The 24,993-nt window shown below is 36.8% G+C and overlaps 1 protein-coding gene across 5 annotated transcripts in view; it reads left to right on the plus strand.

Annotated features, from left to right (window-relative positions):
• Nucleotides 1–24,993, plus strand: part of CPNE8 (copine 8) — a 226,900-nt gene that overhangs the window by 81,628 nt on the left and 120,279 nt on the right. For all 5 annotated transcript variants that reach the window (XM_064591402.1, XM_064591404.1, XM_064591401.1 and 2 more), the window contains one exon: nucleotides 11,426–11,502. In XM_064591402.1, coding sequence (XP_064447472.1) covers nucleotides 11,426–11,502 — 77 coding nt within the window. The remainder of the gene's footprint in view (nucleotides 1–11,425; nucleotides 11,503–24,993) is intronic.

Consider the following 24,993-nt stretch of genomic DNA (forward strand, 5'->3'; position numbering starts at 1 on the left):
ATGAACTGAACCTGATCCCTCCCTCCCCTGATCTTGACATGTATGTTCTTCCCACTGTTGTGCCCACTGTCCTGTTTCAAGGATGTAGCCTTGAGAGAGTAATGTGTTCTTGAGACCATCTGGACTGAATATATGACTGAACCCTATTAAGGCCCCTATAAAGAAGTCTTCAGATTCTGGCAGGCAGGTGTGGAGAGCTATTCATCTTGCAGCCACCCAGGACAAGCCTCATATATAAATCCCCTTGCTTATTAAACTTGCCACCTACCAGTCTGGAGTGGCTTTGCCTTTTTCTTCAGTCTTTCCTTACCCTCTATGTACGGGGGCCAGTTTTAGATTTCACCTGGGGAACTCCCCTGATTGTGAACCCAAAAAAGCTAGTAAGTCTTTGTAAGGCTGCTGCAATTTGGCTACATGGTGGGTATCACCCTTGAAGGGCTAAGAAGTGGTCAGATTTTGGTGATATGATTGCTGATGAATTGGATGTCCAGCGAGAACTTAAGAAGTTAGAATGACTCTTAGGTTATTGGCAAGAGCCACAGGATAAATGGTGTTTAGCTAATCGCAAGGGGCACATTGGGGAAGAAGAGATTGAGGTGGTGGGGCGAAGATAGACAACTCAGTGGTCAAGGCAGGATTATGTTTTTTGAGACCCCAATAAGCATCCAACTGGAGATACTGACTAGGCCATGTCTGGAGAATAGAAAGATAGTTTTGGGAACCATCAGCCTACAGAGTTAGAACTCAGTAAAGTCACCTAAAAAAATTATATATATATATACACACACACATGTATACCTATGTATATGAAAAAAATTTATATTGGAACTCAGTAAAGTTACCTAAGAAATTAGATAGATAGATAGATAGATAGATAGATAGATAGATAGATAGATAGATAGATGTATATATATACATATACATGTATGTATATACATAGATGTACATGTATACATACATATATATACATACATATATACCTGTATATATGTATCTGCCTATCTATATATGAAAAAAAAATACATAAATGGGGAAGAGAATAGAACAGAAACTAGAAACTTTGGTGAAGTGAAGCATTTAGAAATTTAGGGGAAGAACATTAGCCAGAATTATTTTTAGAAGCTGGTCAGAACATGTCACTTTCCAATTCAAACCCTCCAATGGGTTCTCTACACTCTATACTCATGATGGAATTCACAGTCCTCCAGGGGCCCCTGGCTCCCTCCTCTCTTTCCATTCTCTTCCTTGCTCATTCTGCTCCAGCCCCACTGGCCATCTTGCTTTTCCTTGAACACCCCATGCATGTTCTCGTCTCAGAGATTTTGTTTTTGCTTTTTCTCCAACCTGGGATGCTTTCATGCCAAATACTCAACATGGTTCTTTTTCTCACATTATTTAGATTTTGACTAAATTGTCACCTACTGAGAAGCCTTTTCAATAATAACTTTCTTTTTCTATGTAAACATGCTTTCAGGTCCTCAATAGATGATGAGAACCAGCCTTATAAGCATATTCAAGATAAAGTATTTATGACTGATGTTTTATAAATGGATTATGTTTCCATTTGCATTTTCAGTAGGGTCTTGTGAATCTTAGACTTTAAGACAGAGATAGGGACAATGCCTGAGTTAGGTTTGATGACAATATCTTCAGCACTCATTAAGTTGTATTAGGTGTGATTGTTTGCATTCAAAACTGGCCCTTATTCGGGCGGGATTCAGTATTAATACTATTATCTAATATCTAATTATCTAAAAATGCTATAATATACTTCATATCATTTATTAGCAATATGTAGTAAGTTTTCTCATTATTTGGCCTATCAACTGTCTCACCATGATTACTGGCAGTGAGAATATTTAACTTAGTTTCTGTAAGCATATTACATTTCTCACTTCTTTGCTGATGAGAACTAATATTCTACATAAAGTGATGTGCTCCCAAAAGGTAAATATTTTCCATAGATTTGTCTTTTCTTTGAATAGTATAGCTTTATTTTTTAATCTGTATATAATATGGTTTGCAATTACTAAATAATATATGTTGTGGATAATTTTAAAAAATTGGTTAATTTAGATCAGTGACCATCTATCTACTCATTGTTGAAAGCTTTTATTTTTATTCAGTGACTTACTGAACTGCTTTCATTTGGACACTTAGCAAACAAAGACTATTTTGGAAATCAACATTTGTGCTGGGGGAAAAGAACTAAATACATTCAGCTTTAGAGTATAATTTTGAAATTATATTAGTGACTTAACCACTGATGTCTAAATTTAGGAATTTTATTAATCTCATGGAGGTAGATTAGCATTTTTGATTTGTAGATGGATCCATCCTTAAAAAAAAAAACAAATCCTTGCTTAAAAAAAGTTGTATTATTATGTTAAAATGTGACAGATTGTTTCTACTAAAATATTGAGTCCAATTGTTTCATGTTGAGTTTGCCTTACTTCCAAAATAGCATAGAGATGTGCCAACAACTATAAAGAAAGTGGAAGTCATTATTGGAGCACAGAAGCACTATGCTGGATTATTATTTTTTTTTTTTAAAGATTTTATTTATTTATTTGACAGAGAGAATGAGAGAGAGAGCACATGAGGGGGGGGGGGGGGTCAGAGGGAGAAGCAGACTCCCCGCCGAGCAGGGAGCCCGATGCGGGACTCGATCCCGGGACTCCAGGATCATGACCTGAGCCGAAGGCAGTCGCTTAACCAACTGAGCCACCCAGGCACCCAACTATGCTGGATTATTATAAATGATTGCCATTTTAGGATATAGTGAATAACATAACTAAGTCACACCTCAATCCTTATAGTGGATGTGATTAGTATGAATTAATTAAATACAAAGGAAGTCAGCAATATTAACAGGGAGTATCAGCAATAAAATAGATAATGCCAACAATAAAGTTTCACAGGTAATATAAGCTTTCCTCATCAATTTTTTTCTACAGTGGTCAAAATATTGTAAAAGCAGGAAATTTTGTATCACTTAATTTCTCTTTCTCTTACTGGTTTAGTTAGCATGAATGTGCTTAAGTCAGTTAAATGATCACCAAATGGGTACAAGCGATAAAAGGAGGTAAATCATGAGTCTGTCTTATCAAGAGCTGAAGAGTTGACTGCACCCAATTACTGTACTGTGTCAAAACTTAGCTGTCAATAAGTCTGTTTAATGTCTTTTAATCTAAATTATCTATTAATTAGAGATACTATATTTTTAGATGCTCCTTGATCACTTCATAAAACAGGAAAGCCATTTATAGATTACCTTTGTAGACCTTTTAGGAGAAATATGCCACACTATTGAATTCTTATGAAATTTTTTATGATGTTGCTAATGATCAACTACAGTTAATTCACTTTGTGATAGTATAGAAATCAAAAATTTCACTTACCTTTAATGTCTCCTGGTCACTATACCATTGTTTTAAAAATGTCATCCTTTTACATGAGTATGTTTATATGCATACTACTTAACATGTTAAGATGAGTTGGTATATAAGACACATTCATATTTTATAATGAAACTTAAATTGAGCATTTGAATTGGCCATAAGCGTAAAGGGGATATAAAATATTTTATTCAAGTAATTATAGTATCTGCAGTACTGGAATCTAGTGGCAAGGGATAGATTTTGAGTATATAGTAATATCCTTCTAACCCCAGGGAAGTAGGGAGGAGAAGAGAAGCATATCTTTATTAAATGCTTACCATGTTCCAAGCATCTGTTTTAAGTACTTTTCATACATTATCTGCATATACTATCTTATTAAGTGCTTTGCATATATCATCTTATTTAGTCCTCTCAACAACTTAATATGTAGGCATTATTTATTATGTCTATTTTATAGATCAAAGATACCGAGACAGAGAGTCATTAGTAAGACTTAATATTAATCAGTGGTCATTAATTGGTAAGATTTATAGTAGTCATTGGTTCAGCCAGAATATAAACATAAGCAATATAGACACTCATATTTTTCACTCTTAAGGAATATGTTACACTGCTTTGCTAAATAAATAAATAAATATATGCATGTATGCATGTTTGTAAAAGGTCTTTTAAAAAGGATATATCAGAATTAATACTGGTACCTAGCAAGCAAGCAAATAAACCAACAAACAGAACCAGTTCCTTTATTGCAAAGCAAACTTATTAATATGTGTGGAATTATTAAAGTACATAGCATTAATGCAACTTTTATGAATATAGATAAGTAGCTAACCACAATATAATATAAAATGTAGATAGAGGAATTGATCAGTAAAGAATGGTATGAAGAAATAATGACGTAATAAGTTTGAAGGAATTAGAATATTATGCTCAAGTGTGCAGTTAAGGACATTCTACTGAATATTAAAAAGAAAAAGAAGAGAAATACAGTTGACCCCTGAACAATATGGGGTTAGAGGTGCCAACCCTCGCACAGTTGAAAATGTGTGTATAACTTTTGACTCCCCAAAAACTTAACAGCTAATAGCCTTCTGTTGGACCGGAAGCCTTACATAAACAATCAATTAATACATATTTTATATGTTATATGTATTATATACTGTATTCTTACAATAAAGTAGGCTAGAGAAAAGAGTATGTTAATAAGAAAATCATAAGGAGGAGAAAATTAATTTATAGTATTCTACTGTTTTTATTGAAAAAAATCCACTTATAACTGCGCAGTTTAAACCCATGTTGTTCAAGAGTCAACTGTATATTTGTATAATAATCAGCTACAATCTGATGGTATAGCAATGCTTTCTTGGATTTTGAGCTGCATTATATTAGTAATAAAATTGGAATTAGGTAGTTAATGGGAATAATCCAAAGACTCCCTCTGATGGGCTGATAACTTTTTTGAACTACCTATGCAATGCAAAACTCCTATTATTGTTATAATGCTTTGTGTGCTATGCTTTCTGCTCTTTTCTTGTGTCCTTTACTTTGTATTGCTAGATCTTTCAGCTTTAACAACAGCATACTGCTTTCAGGGTCATATTTGGATACTTTTAAAGAGTGGTAGAATGTACCCTATATACTGACAACGTGGTTTATGTACATTTAAATAGATTTCAAAACTAAGTTCTATCTGTGTATTATTTAGATTATAAAATAATAATTAACTGATCTGGCAAATATTTATTAATCTCTTGGTCATTTTGGGGAAAGCCCAATAGTGAATGTGATTGAATGAATTGAAGCATTTCTGAACTGCCAGACACTATAAACTAGATTTGGTCTATGCGTTAAAGCTGTGGAAACATGCCTGGATTTATTACTGGAAATTCTTTTATGACATAATTATAATGACTCATCAACTGGAACACAACACCATAGTAAGAAACAATAAAGCAGTTTGTGTTAGAGATAATTTTTACTTCTATCTTTAACTACAGACTAAAATATCTAAAAATATCCATTGAAGGACATGCATTCTATTACTGTTTTGGGTATAGAAAATGTGAAGCATTGGAATGACTAAATAGATTCAGTAGAAATTTCCAGTGCAAGGCGTAGTTGACGATCACTGTATGCCAGTTTTTCCATTGTGAGTGGTAAATGTATTGCTCGCTAGGGAGTACATAAACAGAGTAGAACAACTACATAAATGCCGTAAATATTTAGGGGCAAAGTGTGCAGTAACTCTGGAGATAATATATAGAGATGCCTACCATATCTTTTTGGTACACATTTTATTGATTTTATTATTTTATTATTTTTTTTTAAATTTTTTTAAAGATTTTATTTATTTTGACAAAGAGAGAGACACAGCGAGAGAGAGAGAATACAAGCAGGGGGAGTGGGAGAGGGAGAAGCAGGCTCCCCGTGGAGCAGGGAGCCCAATGCGGGGCTCGATCCCAGGACCCTGGGATCATGACCTGAGCTGAAGGCAGACGCTTAACCACTGAGCCACCCAGGCACCCCTGATTTTATTATTTTAATTTCCCTTTTGTTCAGCAGTGATGATATCTGTATGTTCTCTATTTGCTAATATGTCGATGCTAATGTGGATATGCTCAATACTTCTGTTTTGTTTTCTTGAGGAATGGTAGCACAGAACAGCTTACAGCATGCACAGCTACCTATCAGGATCCGTTATCTATAGAAGAGTTCTAGAATCCTAGTATTCAGCACTGACTTTCTGCCATGAGACTTAGAGAACCCGTAAATATACCTGTAAAGTCTGTTTTGAAATTGGGAAAGACATGTTGTTATTAAGGATATTTAATTTAAATATGTCAAGGCTTTACCTAACATACTTTTTACCTACTTGGAAGCAAAACAAAATGATTTGCACTTTTATGATGGTGTCGTAATTGAACTAATGTGAGTTCGCTCTTTGGTGAGTCACAGATACACCAAGTGGAGTTGTCACACAAAAGAAACTTTATTTACAGCAAATGCAGAGATTATGGGGAGTAACTTCTAAAGTTGTGACTCCCCAGCAAAAGCAGGGGTGGGTGGGTTCCTTTTATTTAGCGTTCCGGTGAATATTTAGGAAGGGGAACCTTGTCATCATATATAGAGGTGGGCATAAGGTTGCATATGCACCTTAAGGAAACCTGCCTATACAAACATCGTGTGTTATGTTAATGAGGCTTGTGTTCCTCCTTTGGCGGATATTTTAGCATGATAATGAGGTAGAAGTCCTTCACTACATGGTCGATTTGCACATGTGTGAGTTAAGCTCAAACTGGTCTGCGTGGTCTGGGCCTCCGGAGCTCTTCGCCAGGGCAGTCATTAAAGCTTGAGGGGGTAGTTTCGGTTTCCTTCAGGGGATGCTATGCCCATTGGGTCTTTTTAGCCTGTGTTAAGTGAGAGATAAGCCAGAAAGAACTTACGGAAAAATGTGGGACAAGGTCAATGAGTACAAGCAGGTGAGCAGTAAAGGTCAGGTCTTGGGTTTAGCTGGTGACATTGTCATTCTGTAAGCCATCAAGTTTCAGATCTAGAGTTATTTTCTGTCTCTTCCTATCTCTACTTCACCCCCCGCACACCCTGTGCTGATGTAGGAAAGACATTAGGGTTCGAAGCTGATGGCCAAGAAAGAATTCTTGAGATACCTTTGGTGCAAAAAGGTGGTTTTATTAAAGCACAGGGACAGGACAGGACCCGTGGGCAGAAAGAGCTGCAATGGGGTCATGAGCAGTGGCCCATTATATACTTTCAAGTTGGGAGGGGGTTAGAGATAGCGGAAGTCTCTAAGGAATTTTGGAAGCAAGGTTTCTGGGACCTTGAGAAGGCTGGCTATTGTTGGGAAAAGGTCATTTATTGCTGTCTGCTAAAATCTGAGTCATGAGACCCTGCAGATATATATTGGTGGGTCATATGCCTGGCAGATGACTGCAAGCATATATCTTGGGGGGTAGAAATAAAGGAAATTTCCAAAGGAATTTGTATATTTTAAAGTAGACTTACAGCATCCTGGGGGTCTGGCTAAGATTGCCTTTTGCCCTTAGCAAAGTATTAACATCGAGGCTGCTGCCTCCCTAGAGGAATGTCACTCTGCCTGTTTCAAGGACTTGTCAGTGGGCTGTAAGTAGTAAGGAAATTTAATAATTTCTCTTCTACCTTTTTTTCCCACATGACCTGCATGTGCCAGTATAGTTTACACCAAATCCTGTCACTTTTCTCTGCACTGTTCCTACCACTTGCTACAACTGTAGTTTGAGTCTTAACACTTGGCTTCTTATTAACCATTAGAGTCTTCTGATTGATCCAGGTTCCAGATTTTTCCTCATCCCTCAGTCCATTCTGCACACTGGTACCTGAGTAATCTGAATGAAGCAGGGGAGCAAGGTTCTTGTCTCACAGAATCAAAGAATGAATCTCGCGGACAAAGGAGAGTGAGCAAAATGATAGAGTTTTATTAATCAAGGATACAGAAAAAGCTCTCATGAGTGTGAGGGCTCCCAACCAGGTTGCCAGTGAGGGCTTTTCATCTCTGGCCTTTTATTAAGACTTTCCAGGAAACTTGCCGGTGGTTAGGGCAGTGGCCTGGAACTAAACATGACGTTTATATATTGTGTGAGGGTCTTTGTTTCTGTGACATCTATGATCTATAGATACGTATTGCTAGGTTTGGTTAATCTTCATGGCAAACTTTTCCTTTGAGGCCTGATTAGTTTTTGTGGTTATTTTTATTTTCTGTGGTTACAATTTAATTAGTAGAAAAACATTTTAACTCTAGTAACTGGGATAGGGTGGTCTAAATTTTCCTGATCTCTGTCTTTTTTCTGTTTCAGTGTCTGCATACCTGAAATACCGTCAGAAAGCCTAGTTGCCCCCCCCACCACACCCCACCCCACCGTTCTTTACCTACCTAAAAGTCCCATCCTTTCCCTATTCATGAATGCACTATTCTAATGGTATCCCTGCATTGCTAAAAGTCTTCCAGTTGTTTCTGATTATCCTAAGGCAACTTTTTTCTATGTTTGTTTTTGCCCAGCCAACTGGACCTTTCACCATCCTGGCTCTTCATCTTCAATTCTGCCCCTTACTTGAGGCCCACTCTTTTCTCATTACATTCTTGCCTGATCTCTTCTCTAGGACTGTGTCAGGGAGGAAAAATAATTCTCCCTCTACCCTTCAAGGTTCTTGGCTGACAACCCTCTGTAATGAAAAAGACAGATTAACAGTAGAAAAACAAATGAAAATTTAATAATATATCTCCTGTAAAATGCCAAGAAAAAAATGAGTAACTCCCTGAAATGGTCCAAATCTTATACCATGTCTAGCTAAAGACAAAAAATATTGGTGGGTGGGGAACCAGTTATGGGAGGGAGGTTTTCAGGCAAAGCATGTTAAAGAGGCCATGGCTTATGCAGATTGAAGTCTCTGCCTTCTCCACTAAGAAGAGTTCCTAGAGATTTAGTACCCCCTCTACTTCCTATACCCTTACAAATGGAAATTTTTCTTATAAATGTAAATATCTCCTACAGAGGGGTAACTTCTAGCGTGGTTTTCTGAGCTTCTCCTGAGTCTACTGCTTCTCTAAAATAATCCTTCTGCCAAAGAGGCATATCTTGGGGTCAACAGAGCCAATTCTGTTCTTTCACTGGAATTGTAACTGAACTCAAGGGGTTCACTGCCTGGGGTGCATTAAATTGAACACAACCCAAGGAAGTGTTGAAAGTGAAGAACTTTTTATTACTTGTTGCAAGTGAGGAGCTAGAGACAGCTGTCAAAGCACTGTCTCCCCCTGGGGTGAGTACTGGAAGCTTTTATTCAGTGTATTGGGGGTGGGGGCGGCGGCTTGCATATGCACTACATATACACATTAAGGAGTTATACGTATTCTATTATTTAGGCACTTTGGTTCAATTGCACGTGCCTAGCATGTCAACATGCTAATACATGTATCTGTGTTAAAAAAAAATGGCAGAAAACCCCACCTATAGGAGTAGATCTGAGTTTTATAATGAACTAAAGGTAACTACAGGGCAACTTCGGTGGGGCTTCTGCAGGTCCTCAGCTCCAAAATGGCTCAAACCGGCCCAAAATGGCTCAGATAAGGCTATCAGGTGAAAGAAACACCTACTAAGAGGCCAACAGATGAAACCCCTAGCTGGTGTGGTATCTACATGGGGAATCTCTTGATTGGATGGGGGCCCCGAAATGTGGGCTGACTATTGGGTGGAAGCTGGTGGCTTGGGAGGTCCAAGAATTCACCTGAAGCAGAACAAAGGAGATAAAAGTTTATCGAATACATTGCAAGGGAGCAGCAACCAGAGAGAAGAGAGGGTATCTGCAACGAGCCAGTAGATGGGGGCTGTTTTTAAAGGGGGAAGATGAGGAGGTATGGCGACATATGGAATTCTGCCTTTTTTGGTAACTGTGCCTGGTTGTAAGTAGCCCATTGACCAGTTAGGGCCTACGGTGGAGGTGGGGCTCCTGATGGGCCTGTCTATTCAGCCTGGTGGGATCTGAGGGCCCTTTCTACATTCCTTTGCTCCAGTCTGTTTGCCTAAAAGTGGCCTCCACAGCTGGGTGTCTCTTTGGTGGGAATGGCTGTTTTTTTGCAAAGCAAAACATACTCCTTCCCTGCTTTTGTCCTTCCCCCCCTCTATCCTTCTCTTCATAGCTTTTAGCCCTCAGATCTGAGTAACTTCTCATTGCATCCTAGCTAACAGAACGTCCAACTCTCATCTCTCCATGATCGGATTCCTACTTGGCTCTCAAGGCTTACTGCCTTTGGGAAATGTCTCCAGTGTGGGCTTTTTTTTTTTCCCTTCATGAGATATAGAGCACTCTCCCCTTCTTTTATTTTTTTAAATGGAATACACAGTTTTTACTTTTGTGACTTGTTAGGCATTTGAAAATTTTATTTATTAAAAACTTTAAACAACATTTTGTTGGCCTTCATTTCTGTCCATCCTTCTTAGAGCTTCTCGTGGACTGGTTCACTGTTCAATTTAGGGAGATCTTTCACCTTTTCTTTTAGGGGATTCGAATCATATACAGACTGAACTAGAGGGTGTGTCTCTCCCTGAAATACTTCCATATTTTCTTGACTCATATATCCAGATGATGTTGGAACTCTTGTTTTATTGGCATGTGATATTGCATTGTATTTATATTTAAATTCTTAGGGAGCATAGTAATCTAGAATTGGAACATCTGGGTTATTCCTGACTCTGCTACTTACTGACTGCTTAAAACATGAAAAGATCAACCTCCTGTATGAGTAGGAGTTTCTTTATATGTGAAATGGAGATTAATAACAGACCTTTCATTTTGCAAGGTTATTCTGAGTCCTGAAAATAAGTGTAAGATTATACTTGAAAATAAGATTCATCTAGCTGTACATAGTGAACTTTAAAATCTAATATACTTAACCTATTTTTAGGTGCTTAACATATGCTAATATTAACTAATGCAATAACTCATTCGTCCTCAAAACTACTCTGTGAGGAGGACTAGTACATGTTAGCAGTGAGGAAACGGGAGAGCTTAATTAATTGCCCAGTCCCAGGTAATCAGTGGCAGTCATGGAATAGACACCTGGCCATGTGGCTTGGGACCCCTCCTGTGGCCACATCTCACAGCCTGTCTGAGCTGGTCACAGTTTGCCTCCTCAGCCCAAAGTTTACTAGGTTCAGAAGCATCCAAAATCAAGCCAGTTGTGAATTTAGATCCTGGAACTTTATTCCATGTTTGTTGTAATTTCAAAAAGAAAAAGAAAAGGAAAGCAATGTCTTGCTTACTTACAGGCCTGCCGTGATAAAAAGGACAAAGGGCTTCGCATACTTGCAGGGAAATCACATGCTAAAATGAATGCATATTGAGCTTATTTTACTTACTATTGGAGGTGAGAGAATTCGGTATTTCAGCAATGAAACCAATGCGAATATGATGTACAAAATATGTAGTGTAAAGACAGTTTGAGAACTTATGAGCTTTAATCCTCTTATCTATTTTAGGACTTTCTGGGACAAGTGTTTTGTACATTGGGGGAGATTGTTGGTTCTCAGGGAAGTCGCCTGGAAAAGCCAATAGTGTAAGTATTTTTTAATCCAGACAAAGAAATGTTAACTCTTCAGTTTTCATTTTGGTAGTTTGGAATTGATGAATATGTGGTTGGAGACCAAAAGTGGGTTTGAAAATCTCACTGAGTTTTTTCTTCTAACAAGTAGTTTTGACATGTTTGTAAAGAGTCGTTTATATTTTAGCTGTCACAAAAATGTTCACAAAATGAAATGAGATTCAAAAAAGCAAATGTATTGTTTTCCTTTTGGGTATAGTATTACTTCTTAGGTTTTAAGAATTAAATGTTTTGAAAAAGAGACTTTCCTCCTTTGGGCCAGGGACTATTAGGAGCAGCATTCTTTATACTATATGCTTAATAAATGTGTTTTTAGTGATTGAGATTTTAATAATGATTTTTATTACAAATTGGCCTGTAAAAAAGAAAGTAAGGGTATAAATGTTACGAGAAAGCCGTAACTCAGAATTATGTATTCTTCCTTCACTTTCAATCACTGGGATCATGTTTCATTTTCAGATCAATTGCATGGAGTGATCCTATTTTCTCCAGTTCCAAATAAGACAGAAAACTAATTGCAGATATATTTTCCTGAATCTTCCCCCTCACTGTCCTCCTTCTTCCTCCATTCACCCCAGCTCAATTATTTGGATTCAGTTAACTGTTCATAAAAATAAAATGATCTAGGAAAAATACGAGAAAATTGCGGCGCTAACCACAATATCCAAAGGCTTGGGGGAATTTTGAAGTGTATATCTTCAACATTCTTTTAAGAATCTCAAACTCATTAAAATAAATGTGTCAAAACTCTGTAAATCTATTCACTTTTGACATTCAAATACTTGAAATGTCCAAGGCATCGTTCTCACATTATCTGTATAAAATTGAACTTTATGCTTAGAGTGTTCTTCTTAGGCTAATAAGAAGTCTATGAATTCTCACTTCCTTTATTTAACTTGATTTTCTTAGAAAATTATTACTGAGTGCCAGTTTGGATGCTTTTGCATATCAATGCCTTTTTAACATTTCTTTCATGTGTAATTTGTTTTCATATCATTGTAGAATTTGTAAGCTTATGATTCAAATATGTTTATGCGCACTTTAATACGTCAGTAATAAGTAATCTGTAAAGCAAATGCAAATATTTTATTAAATATATATAATTGTTATTGTATTGTTGGGTCTAGTGACTTAGGCCCATGAAAATTCTTGGAAGATCACTAAATCACCCTTTTTGCTGAAAAACAAATCAATCATATATACAATACCACCTTAAAGATGCCTTGAATATTCTTTGAGAGAAAACAAAAGCAATTAATGTATAGAATTCTTATTTCAGAGCAACAGAATAGAGATTTTTATGGAACTTGCACTCATATTTTTAAATTGGTCATTTTACTGGTTATTTTTATCTGGTGTTATTTTCTCCATAAAGGGAAATTATAACTCTAATTTCAGAAACTCTTAAATTACATAGATTTTTTTCCCAGTAGAAGATTATTTTTATGTTAGTCTTGAAACATGTTAAAAAATTGACATTATATTGGTTGGGGGTGTGTGGGGGTGTGTGGTAAATAGAATACAGTGTGAGATGTGGTTGTTGTTCAGCTGATTCAACAATTCCCTCTAGACAAGACCAACAAAAACACACTCAGGGTAAGGGGTGAAGATATCTAGAGTCATGATTATGCAAACATTGGGAGTATTTGTTGGCAGTTGATTTATGATCATCTTACATAATCAGGAAAGATGAGATGCCCTTTAGATTTTTCCTCATTCATGCTGAGGATGGGGTGGCATAATTGAGATAAAGCCTTGGAAACCTGTTTAGGCCACATGAAGCTGTTCTAACTACCCGCTTTGCTTCGTCTATAGGGTCTTTTGTAATTTAAGCAAGTTTATTGAAAGTGTTGATATTATATTTGTCTTATTGACAAAGGTAGAATTCATTCAGTTTTTTAAAGTATATGTAACTAATGCTTTATTCAACCTTTGACCTTACTGGGCAATCCTCTCAGGCAAATAAATATTAAGAAAAGGGTTAAAAGGTAGGCTTACTGTTTGGGCAGTGAGAGGGTGTTTATTTTTGTTTTTGTTTTTATTTTAAAGTAAATTTAACTAGGCTGGCATGGGTTAGTATTAAATGGGAAATGAAATGTAGAGCTAGTGTGTAGCAAAGAGATTGGAGACAAAAGAAAGAAGCAAAGAATAAAACTATAAGAACTGCAGTGTGATGGCCTATTACATGAGGGAAACCCAATTAGATACCTGAGATGAAGAGAAAAGAGGAAAGAGATGAGAGAGGGAAGTCAAATAGGCAAGACTAATCAAAAATAGGAGAGTAAAATTAAATCTAACAAGCTTGCCAGTGGAATGATATTTTTGATTTATTTATTAAAGCACCCAGTAATATACTCATGTGCTCTCACCTGAGCAGTCACTCCATCCCAGGTGAACAATGGGAAAAAAATACATTTTGTTGTAATCCACCCACCATCTTGTTTGAGAAAATATTACCTTTTATTAAAAACACTAACTTAGAGAGAGTCAAGTGTCTAGAGATGGGAGAACATGTAGATGAAAGAACAAAGTCCATTGGGTCTAGTGACTTAGCATGCTGTCTTGGGCTGCTGGAAGTTCAGGTGCTTGGAGAGAAGGTGCATCTTCTGTTCAAATGGCATTTTATTCCCCTGCCTAAACCTCAAATGAAAAGCAATGAAACTCAGTTATCATTTTTGTTTAAAAGTGTAGTTTGGTTGAGGAAGAGAGTGAAATGTTTGCGTGGAAGTTTTACCTGCCCATAATGTCGGAGTAGCCCTTCAAATCGGCTGGTCCACTAGATGGGTACTTTCAGATTCCACACTCATTCCTGTTCACTGACATTTTTTTTCCATGTGCTTGATTTTTCAAACCAATCTAATAGACAGATGGTGGGGAGAGATGGGGAGGTTGGAAGGCATGGGATACTTCAGTGGAGGAGAGAATGGTTTTGGAAGAAAGGACAGAGTCAGGGAGAATATCAGAGATGATACAAGGTCAGGGAAGTGTTTTCTCACAGGAAACTTGATGACAAATATAACTTCTAAAGGAAGATACCATGTTTTATAACATAATATGTAAATATAGTGGAATATATTTTTTGTTTTGTTTTGTTTTTAATATGGTGGAATATATTAAAGCGTGGCAGAAACAATGAACTTCACACTGGGAAATAATATGTATTTAACAGCTAGCTCTTATATCTATTTCTCACAGTCCCCTCTGCCTCCTCCTGCCCCATCCCCTCCCCCACTCCCATCTAGTGAACCTGCCCTGGTCAGGGCTTAAGCTATCTAGTTAAAGATAACATTGTAAGACAGATGGTCACTAAACATCCCACTGTTTTGCATGGTTGGTTCCTCATAGCTGGAGATAGAAACAATTTGTACACTCTCCTGTTGTAGCCATTACTTTAGCCAATCTTGTTAAGGAGTTGGAGGATTTTTCCTATCTGGATGGATCTAGGCTTTGGAATTGGAGCATAGGACACCTCCTGAGGTAGATAATCCATCTGCAATTAACAAAATTGACTCATCCTGAATTTAAAAAGTCTCCCTGTGTCCCAAATGTTATTTATCTTAAATAGCATTATCCAAGTGATTTTGGGCTTATTTACCAATTTGTTTTAGATTTGAGATTTATTTTCCAGTCAGTTTTCCATTTAAATTTTAAGTTATTCAAAAGATTCCATTGTTTTCTTCCCTTTAAAAGGCCTAATATCTCCTCAGAGGTAGGCTTTTAAAAATGATGGTAACAGTAAAATTTGGAGATTTAAAGCAAATATACTAGAGCTTTAAATTATTTATTACTAACCAAGCCTTTGAAAATTAAGTTATATTTATTGCAAAGGAAAAATGGATTTCTAGCACATAGCCTCATGCTCTATTATAAATACAGAATTTGAATTTAAAATCAAGTCTTATTTTCTGTGCTTCAGTTATTGTCGCTTTACAAAATAGATTTTCTTATTTTATTATGAGAATAAAAATTATTTTTTAATATTTTGTAGGAACTTAGGTGAATTTTTTTGGAACTGATGTTCAGGAATTTTTAATTTACTTTTTAATAACAGCTTAAGATTTTCATAATTTCCAATAGTCTGTTCTGTCAATTCAAGTTCTGAGCAAATTTGGATTCTGGTTTTGAGCAAACACATTTTTCATATCTTAATTCCATCCAACATTTTGGTCTTTTCCCTGAACCCTCCTAAAATGAGTCTTGTGCTACTTAATTTGTCTGCAACATTTACTGTGTCTTCCTATGACTCATCCGGCTCCTCTCTTTAGATCGTCCCATTATTATTTACCATTATACCCACTCAGCGGTGTGTTTTCTCATGCTGGGAGATTGTATCCAATTTTCTGCATGATGCTGTCAGAGAGTCTTACTTCTATCTTTAGGCAGCTTAGTGATGGATTCAGTAAAGCCTTCCAAAATGCCAGAATCAGCACCAGTTTAAGAAAGATTGCCATTCTCTCCTCTGGGAGGAAAGCATTTATTATGTTCATCAAGTAATAGACCTGTTTGTTCCTGTTTCACACATCCAGGCATGACTGGTTCTGTATAAAAGGATGGGGTGAGGAGGCAGGGACTGGTTGTGATTAGAAGGAAGATTCTTACCCTGGAGAGGAGTGGGGGGGACCTCCATGGGTAACTGAACCGACAACTGTTTTGGCTAAGGGAAAGATTATGTTCTTTGTCGGGTGCCTATAGCAGCTTGTGATCTAGGCAGTCAGTAATGGGTAGGATAAAGGGAGAGACCCACCCAAGAGAGCTTAGTGAAGAGTACCATGAAAAGAGTACAGGGACAGGGACTCAGAGGCAGGTGATAAATGGATGGACACCAGGAGCCCAGCTCTGACATAGGGTTCAAGGACACAGCATAGTGGGTGCTGAAATTCAGCAAGAGAAATGTGGGGAGAAGAACAGAGCAGGAAGGAAGCTGGGGAATAAGGGAGAAAAAGCAGAGGGCTTGTAGGGGACTTGAGGCAGAGCCTTAAAGGTTTGCCTTAAAGATCGGATTCAAATGTGGCCTGATTCTGAAAGCTATGCTGTGGCTGTGGGTGCATGTGGATCAAGTCGGTGAGAGAAGGAATGGGAGGAGGAAGAAGAATAGGAAAATGACTAGTCTTGAAGGTGAGAAACGTAAACTTACAGTTAAGCAGAGCATGTCTTTATCATGCAGCTTTTTGTATATGAAAATATAGTCAACTTCGGGGGAAATTTTGACCTTCAAAGTCATCTTGACTTTATTAACTTCCTTGCAAATTAGATTGATATTGTTATACTCCCTGATTTATTTTATTGGAAAGAATACTGGGCTGGGAATCAGAATATGATATTTTTAGTACCATTTCTGCTGCTAACTTGCTAGGTAACATGACAAAATTTGTACATCTGTATTATACTTTTATATCTGTAGTGTGAAGAACTTTGTCTAGAGATAAATAAATAGCCACTGTAACAGAGTTGGTGGTACATGGGCTTTGGAGGCAGTCAAATCTGGGATCATAATTTATTGGGTATATAATTTGAGAAAATTGGTTTAAATTCCTGAGCTCTAGTTTCATATGAATTCATAGAAACATATGAATAATACACTTTTAAGAGAGTTGTTGTAAGAACTAGAAATACTTTATATAATATTTTTGTCATGGAGGACACCAGAATTTAATAAACACCCAAATTGTGGTTATTATTGTTATTGTTGTTATTAAATATAGCCAGTGTCTTTTAGGAAAGACTTCTTAAATGGAATCACTGAATAATCTCTCCCATCTCTCCCTCCCTCTCTTTTTTCTTCCTTTCCTTTCTTCCTTCCTATCTTTCTGTCTTTTTGCTTTTGTGTATTTATTTTCCTTATAGAAGCGTTTAGCTAGGAATTCAGCAAGATTACATAAAGGACAATTTTGAGCCAAGCTTGATTACATTTATGTAAATTGTTAAATGTCAACCAAATATAAATATTAAAAATTATTTTGTCTATTCTCAGTATAGAGCTGAAAAGTCAAATTGTGGGGGAGTTAAATTTCTGCTTTTCGTTAATTTGGGTTTTACAGGGTAGTGTTATTTTGCTGGAAATGTCCTGAATTTTTAGAGCATTGCCCATGTTCATATGAAATTGCAAAATGTAATCTAGAGTACAGTATCAGTTAAAAATTATTTTTCTCTCATTTGCAAAGATTCCATTGATGTGTATACATATTAGTAATTTTTATACGCTTCTAACACATTAAAAATTGAACCACTGATTGTATCTTAGAGAGATGTTGAATGCTTCATGGATCTGGTGTAAAGAACTTATCAACCTCTGGGAGAGTCTCTATGAAAAATGGTGTGTTCTCTTAAGACCAAAAGTAGAAGCAGTTTTAGTACATTTCCTTACATATCTTGCACAAGATTGTGAGTCTTCCATATAACAGAAACTTAGTAAATGTTCAACTGGCCCACTTCCTTACATTCATTTGTGGATCTGAGCTCATGCTCTGGAAAAAATCTGCAGAGATATAATTGTTTCAACCAAAAGAGCAGACTGTATACAGCTGCAAGCTCCCACGCTTCTCTGCTCTACTCAGAAATTCCAGCAGTTATAGGTAAAGACATATAAATGAAGAACTAATCTGGATAGATAGGCTTACAAAGGATGTGGCCAGTCATGAGAGATATGGGTAAGATAAATACATTTTTCTCAAAATAGTCCTTAATATCATCATCAGAGACAAGCCCCAGATTGGTTGATCTGTTGTTCTGATTTGGATGTTATATTTCCCTGATCGAAGCTTGCGTACAAGTAACTCCTTCAGGCATCCAAATTTAAAAAGAAAAACAAAAGGCAAAATCATTTTATGTCAGTGCTTATTATGTAGACTACATTTATTGCCTGGATTTGCTTATTTTTCTATCAGACACAACCTCAGCCTGGTGCTGCAAGGATTAAGGATTCTTTTTTTTTCTTCTTTTAATTCATTTATTCCACAAATCTTTACTGGGAATACATAATGGACCAGAAACGATTAGGGACTAAGCATGCAATTATGAAAACACAGAGTTGTTCCTGTCTTCATGGAGTTAATCATCTATTCATTAAATGAATAATCACACAAATAAATATAATTGCATATTGATATAAGCACTGTGAAAATTAGAGACTGGCTTAGACCAGAATATATAGGTCTTTTTAGTATTTGAATTTTATCATAAATGCAGTGAGAAAAGTCATGATTTTTGTTCAGAGAGTTCTTTTACTTCTGTGTGTAGAATGGTTGTGGGTAGTTACCAGAAGGATTAGTAAGTTAGTTACTGTTGAAATAGTGTAGTTCAGAGAAGACAGGAGTTTGGACTAAGAAGATGAGGAGGAGTAAGCTGATTAAAATATGTTTTTAAGATTCATTTCACAAGGATTAGTGATAGGCTGATGGTCTTGATGAAAAAGATTTCAAGGATTTTTTTGCACAAGTAACTAATGGATGGATTTATCATTTTCTGACAAGGGGAAGATCATCCATTTCTGGGCTTTCCACAAGTGAACAGTGTTTTAGGAAGAGATGAGTCATTCTATCCTTGTATTGCTGAGTATAAACATTTGCAACAATATTTCTATTTATATTTGTCTAACCTCATTGACTTGGATTGAGAACTGATGGAAAATCTTAACTGAAGGAAGGAAATGATAAGATATGATCTGTGTTATTTTGGAGGATGGCTTCTAAATTAAATAGTACCTACCTTTGTTGAATCAACATTCCTAGTTTCACTTAGTTTTAATATCAGGTAAGTTTCTAAAGGGTTTCCCTTTGTATAGACAATGTTTAGAAATTATGTTGGATAAAATCTTTCAGAGAAATTATAGGTTTCTCTAACAATGAAATTCATTGTTCCTTTCTTCTTTCTCCCCTCTTAGGTATAGCATAATTTGCTGATTCTGGGACTCAAGAGGCAGGCTAGGAATATTAGTTCTATAGTTAAGCAAACTAGTAGGTGAAGAAAGACCTTTATGGACCAACCTTGGAATAAGCATCTTGGTTGAGCTCTAACCCCCTGATGAGATGAATGTTTGGAACAAACATTTGGGGATTATCTCTGCTCCTGAACATACACTCAATTAGTTCTTGTCTTCAAAACAATTGAAAAGGAGCAGTGAACTTTTAAAAAATAATACCAGTGGCTAATTTGACTGAATCCTTATAATGTGTCAGTCACTGTAATACCTGCTTTACACTTAATGACTTCTTTAATCCTTGCAGCAACATTGTGAGGTAGATAGTAATTATCCCCATTCATCAGAGAGAGAAACTGAAACAAGGATTCTGGAGAAACCAAGCTTCAAATGTGCTTAACTACAGCATTATATTGCCTTCACAAATGAATATATTTATGTATGGCTTTGAAGGAAATTTAATTTTTAAATTTTATTTCATTTTAAAAAGTATTTACTTAAAAGTCAAGAACATCTCTGGGGATAAGAAGAACTTTCAAGAGACCCATCTTGACCTAGGTCATTTCAAGGATGCAATTCCTTTGCACTCTCTCTTACCCACACAACTCTTGAGCAAATGCAGTCCAAGGTAAAACTGTTTTCCTGAGGTATATAGGGGTCATCTCCAGAAAAGTTTCTGTTTCTTGCTTCCGTCTTGGATCATGAAGACTTCGCTTCTTTGGGCTACACGGGGCTTCCGTAGGGTGTACTCTTAATTCTTGTGTTTCCTGTGGATTACTAAGAGGAAAACAGCAGGCCTGGAAGTGAAGAGAAGGATGGCTTTCCTGTGCTAGCCAGTCTCCATTCTAGGGGGACTGCACCCATTCTTTCCATGGTCAATTAGGATGACAGCACTCTTCTCCAGGGGTAGCATTAAATTTTCTAGAGCCAACACAGTCTAAATAGGAAAACTATTGGAAGGAATTTTAAAAATAAATCCATATCTAGTTTTGGAAAAAGGTAAATAAGTACATCAGATTCTTTTTCCTCATCTTCTAGAAAATCATCATTCTGAATTCATATTGTGTTGACAAGTAAAGGGTGCCATGTACTCCTCCTTTCTGGTCATTTCTTCCATTCGGTAATGCAGGATAACATGCTTCCATTTCTAAAAACAACAAGCTTCTCTGCTGCTTTCTTCTCTTTCAAAGTTCAGGGAGGAGAGATTAAACATATTGTTAGTGGTTTTAATTATTTATGTCTGTCTGTCTGTATGTATGTATTTTAAAAAACCTTCCTGAATAATTAGCCTTGATTGGCCCATGGTGCCATTTTAGATACAGGCAGAATCTTGCAATACCGGCTGCTCTGGAAACAAATTCTAGTAAGTGAAAACCTCAGTAATCTTTGCAACTCACTGCCTGTTTTGATACCAGTATTGATTAGTCTCTCCCAGTAATCATGGAGATAGGTTGATTGAATCTCAACTCTTTCCCAATTTGAGTTAACTTTGATGAAAGACTCTAAACATGGAGAACAGTTTAGTAAACTGACATTTTCAAATACATCTAGATTCCAACATATATTTTTAGTCATTTTCGTGAATGTATTCAGTTTCTTTAGTATAAACATACCACTTCTAGCTAACTGAATTGTTAGCTTCTCCCAACATTTTATTAAAGTTTCTTACCCTCTACCTTTCATACTATTTTTGTTTAAGTTCCCTATTGTCCTTTCTTAAGCAGGTCCACTTAAAAAATAATCAAAGGAATACACAGTAGATGTTCCTGCTCTGTTCTTATTAATTCTTCTGTTCACCGTGGCATACGTGGGTTCCACAGCATGCTGGAGCAAAGCACCTGAACAGCCTCCTAAAATTCGGTCAAGATCCTGAATGCTTTTCCTCCATCCTTTCTTTTAACAATTGTGAAAAGACTTAAAAAGAAACCATTATATCCTCTCTGTTGTAGAGACCTGTTGTTGTGCCTTGTAAATAGTAAGATTCAGTAGATCTTTATGGACCTGAATTTTCCAGAATAATAGTCACATTTATTTATTTTTTCTTTTTTGTTAGGTACACTAAATGTCTCTCCTGCACATTATAACTTTGCACTTTGGAACAGAATTTTTAGATTATAATAATGTTTGCTACGTATGTATTTTACTACATTACAATATAAAGTGTGCTTTCAGTAACATTAGCAACCTAATATTTCTGTAGATAGATGGATAGATCTAGTTTATCACAGCCCAAGTAAAGTAATTGCTTAAAAAATTTTGACATATGAGGTATTTAAGTGCTAGGATCACATCATTCTTGTCAATAATTACTTTTAAAGAAGATCTTAGTCTCCAGAGATTATGAACAGTTTACTTTGTTTTTATTACTGAAAAACTGTATATCAAACCATCGATCGTATACTCATTATGATTCTCTACCATGATAACAACTGTCTTGCTGCTTTTCTTTTAATGTCAACATTTACATTCTGACTATAAAACGAGATCACACTTAATTATAATGTTAACAAATTACAGGGTAGCAGATGGATTTCTTGAGCACAGTGTTTAAGATGTTAAAAGTTTCAGTTGCAGTTTTCTGGCATTTGACGTATTTTAACAGTGAAAGCAGTATGTTTTCTTTTGTGATAACCGATATAGTAAAATCTTAGAAATGACATCTTGTAAATATTTTAGAGACAAAACATATTGCATGGAAAGATAAATGCATGAGATTTAAATTAAATGAATCATTAGTTTTGAAAAATTACCTGCATGGATCTTTTGTTTTTGCCTTTGGAAATGACATAATTTCCTCATGTAATTGGATTTCAAAAGAAAACTAATAAACTAAAAGTATGTTTCTTTTTACTTGAACATTCGTGTTAAAGTTTCCATTTATCAAGCTATTTATGTGGCTTTGATTTTTCTTTGTTTAACCAGAAACATTTGGTATCTGATATCATCAACCCCAGCTATTTACCTTCTCTGCATCTACACCCCTGTGGTCTGAGCACCTCAGTGTCACAGTACAGAACCAAATGGTCCAGTGACACCACTGACCCCTGACCTCCAGCCCGGCTTCAACCTTCAATGCTCTGTGACTCTTGTGGGTACATTTTCCCTCTCTCCTTAGCAGCTTTTCCAAAGGCTGTAAATAACTTCCTTCAAGTCCTCTGTCACGTAAACTTTCTCCTCCCTCTCAGCCTTTTACTTTTACAACTTTACCTTTTTACTCTCAGAGAAAATAATGCCACAAATCATGTTAGTTGCTGTGTTTGTTCTTTGACATTCTATCAGTCTGCACCAAGAGCTTTACATATATTATAGCATTGATTCTTTCTTCAGCCTAGCCAAATAGAGATTATTAGTTATATTTTGTAGATGAACAAATGAGGCTTCGATAAGTCAAATACCTTGCCCAAAGTCTGGAGAGGAAAGAAGCCAGGAGCTGAACTGCTTTGTAAAAATCAAGTCTGACCCCTTAATCATTTTTCAGTTTTTGGCTCACTGAAGAGGAGGGGGAGATTTAGTTCACCTTCTCCCCTCTTGGTTTAGTTGAGCATATGTTTCTTTTCTCTGCCTGGACAACTGCCTCCATCTAAGCCTGGATTGTACTCCACACAGACTTCCTTAGAGACCATGCTCATAACTTCAGCATCCTCCCTGCCACCTCCCAGACACACAACTCTGCCTCTACCTTGAGCTGTGGCTCTGCCTCCATTCTTCCCATCGTGGCAAATAATCTTCAAAGACCCTTCTTGTACAGCTTCTCAAGTACCACTACCTCTTCAACACACTCTTCATGGCTTCCTTGGGCCCAGGTGTGCCTGTGTGCCTAATCCACAGGGGCTTGCAGATTCTACCTTACCTGGCCTCTTTGTGGCATTTGGTGCTATTGACCACTTCTTCCTTGAAACTCCTCTCCCTTTGCTTTCATGACACCATCTCTCCTAGTTTCCCCTTGTGACTCCCTGGATGGTCCTCTTACCCTGCTTCATAGGCCCAAGAATGACCTCAAATTGTGCACAGAATTGCTGGGTGACATTTTTCTCCTGAAAATGTCTCTGGCTTTTATTAGAGTCTCATGTGTGTCTGTGACTCAACAAAGTTTAAGACCAACACCCTACAGGGTATGTGACTCTGGTTGATGTCTTAGATGTCCCTGATTTCAGCTGTCACCTATATACCACTGATGCGCACATCTTATATCAACCATATTTCTTATGTTGGCTCTAGATGCATATGTACAACTGCCTACTGAACACAGATGTCTCCAGGAAGCCTCAAATTGAACATGCCCCCAAAGCGAGTTTATCACTTAACCCATCAAAACTCCTCCTTCTTTGTCCTTTCTCTGTGATAGCACCACTGGGCAGTTTTCTAAGCAAGATAGCAGGAATCCTTTTATTCTTTCTCCCTCTCCTTCCTTTCTCAGCAACCAAGCTGTCCATCTACACTTCCACTACTCTTTTGCAGCAACCCTTCTTACTTCATTGTACAGCTCTTCCTGACTGGCCTCGATTTCTGTGATTACTGTGTGCATCAGTCCCATCTGCATGCACTAGCTCCTACTAACCTTTGTGGAGTCAGATCTAAAATTCAGCCCCTTCCTCAATTCTTCCCCATAACCTTTGGGGGAGAAAATGCAACTCTGCAATGACACTTGAGACCCAGCAGTGTACTTGAATTTTCCCAAACACACTTTATGTTCTGAGTGACTTGAATTACCTTCAGTAGACCATAGTCTTACATCACTCTGTCTGATTCCTGTGTCTGGAAGGCATTTGTGCACCTTACCCCACTTGGCAGTTTACACCCACCTGGTTAGCCACAGTTCCTGTCACCTTCTCTGTGAAATCTCCCGGGTCTCTGCCAGACTAGGATTGGTACCCATTGTTGGTCTAGCACCTGCTTACTTCAGTTGTAGTATTCACCACCCTTTATTGTTACTGCATCAGTATCTGTATCAGTTATGGCATCTTTGCTGTTTTTCTTCCTACTGAGCCCCTCTAGGCTAAGGCCTGTATCTACTTTAACTGTATCTTTGTCTTGACTACCTAGCACAATGCCTGTAAAGCGGTAAGTACTCAATACATCTTTTTACAATGATAATATTACAGAACCCTAGAGAGTGCTAGTTGCCATGCTTTGCATATAAGTAGATAACTCTACAAATATTTGTTGCATAAGTAAGCAAACCAGCGATATTCTGTTTATAAAGCACTTCTGTTTTGCAAAGCTACATACATCATCTATCTATAGTTATTTTGCTCTTTGGACCTATAAATAATATGCAATGCAAGAGGCCAGTTTGACTATCATTTTCGTATATTAGTACCATAAGATTAAGAGATATGACCATACGAATAATTCATTTTGGGATTAAAGAATTATTCCTCTATTAATAAAGAAATAACAGTTTCGTGTTAGGTTGACTTCCTATATTAAAACCATTAATGTTGATGAATAACAAATGAATTTTTACGTGTTTATTTCTGCTCTATTTCTGCCATATTTTTTGCATTTTACTACAGGGGCAAGTGGCAGTC

The sequence above is a fragment of the Mirounga angustirostris genome, unplaced genomic scaffold (genome assembly GCF_029215605.1).
Source record: "Mirounga angustirostris isolate CCGP_5_RB_7025 unplaced genomic scaffold, mMirAng1.0.hap1 SCAF_5, whole genome shotgun sequence".
NCBI classification, from domain to species: Eukaryota; Metazoa; Chordata; class Mammalia; order Carnivora; family Phocidae; genus Mirounga; species Mirounga angustirostris.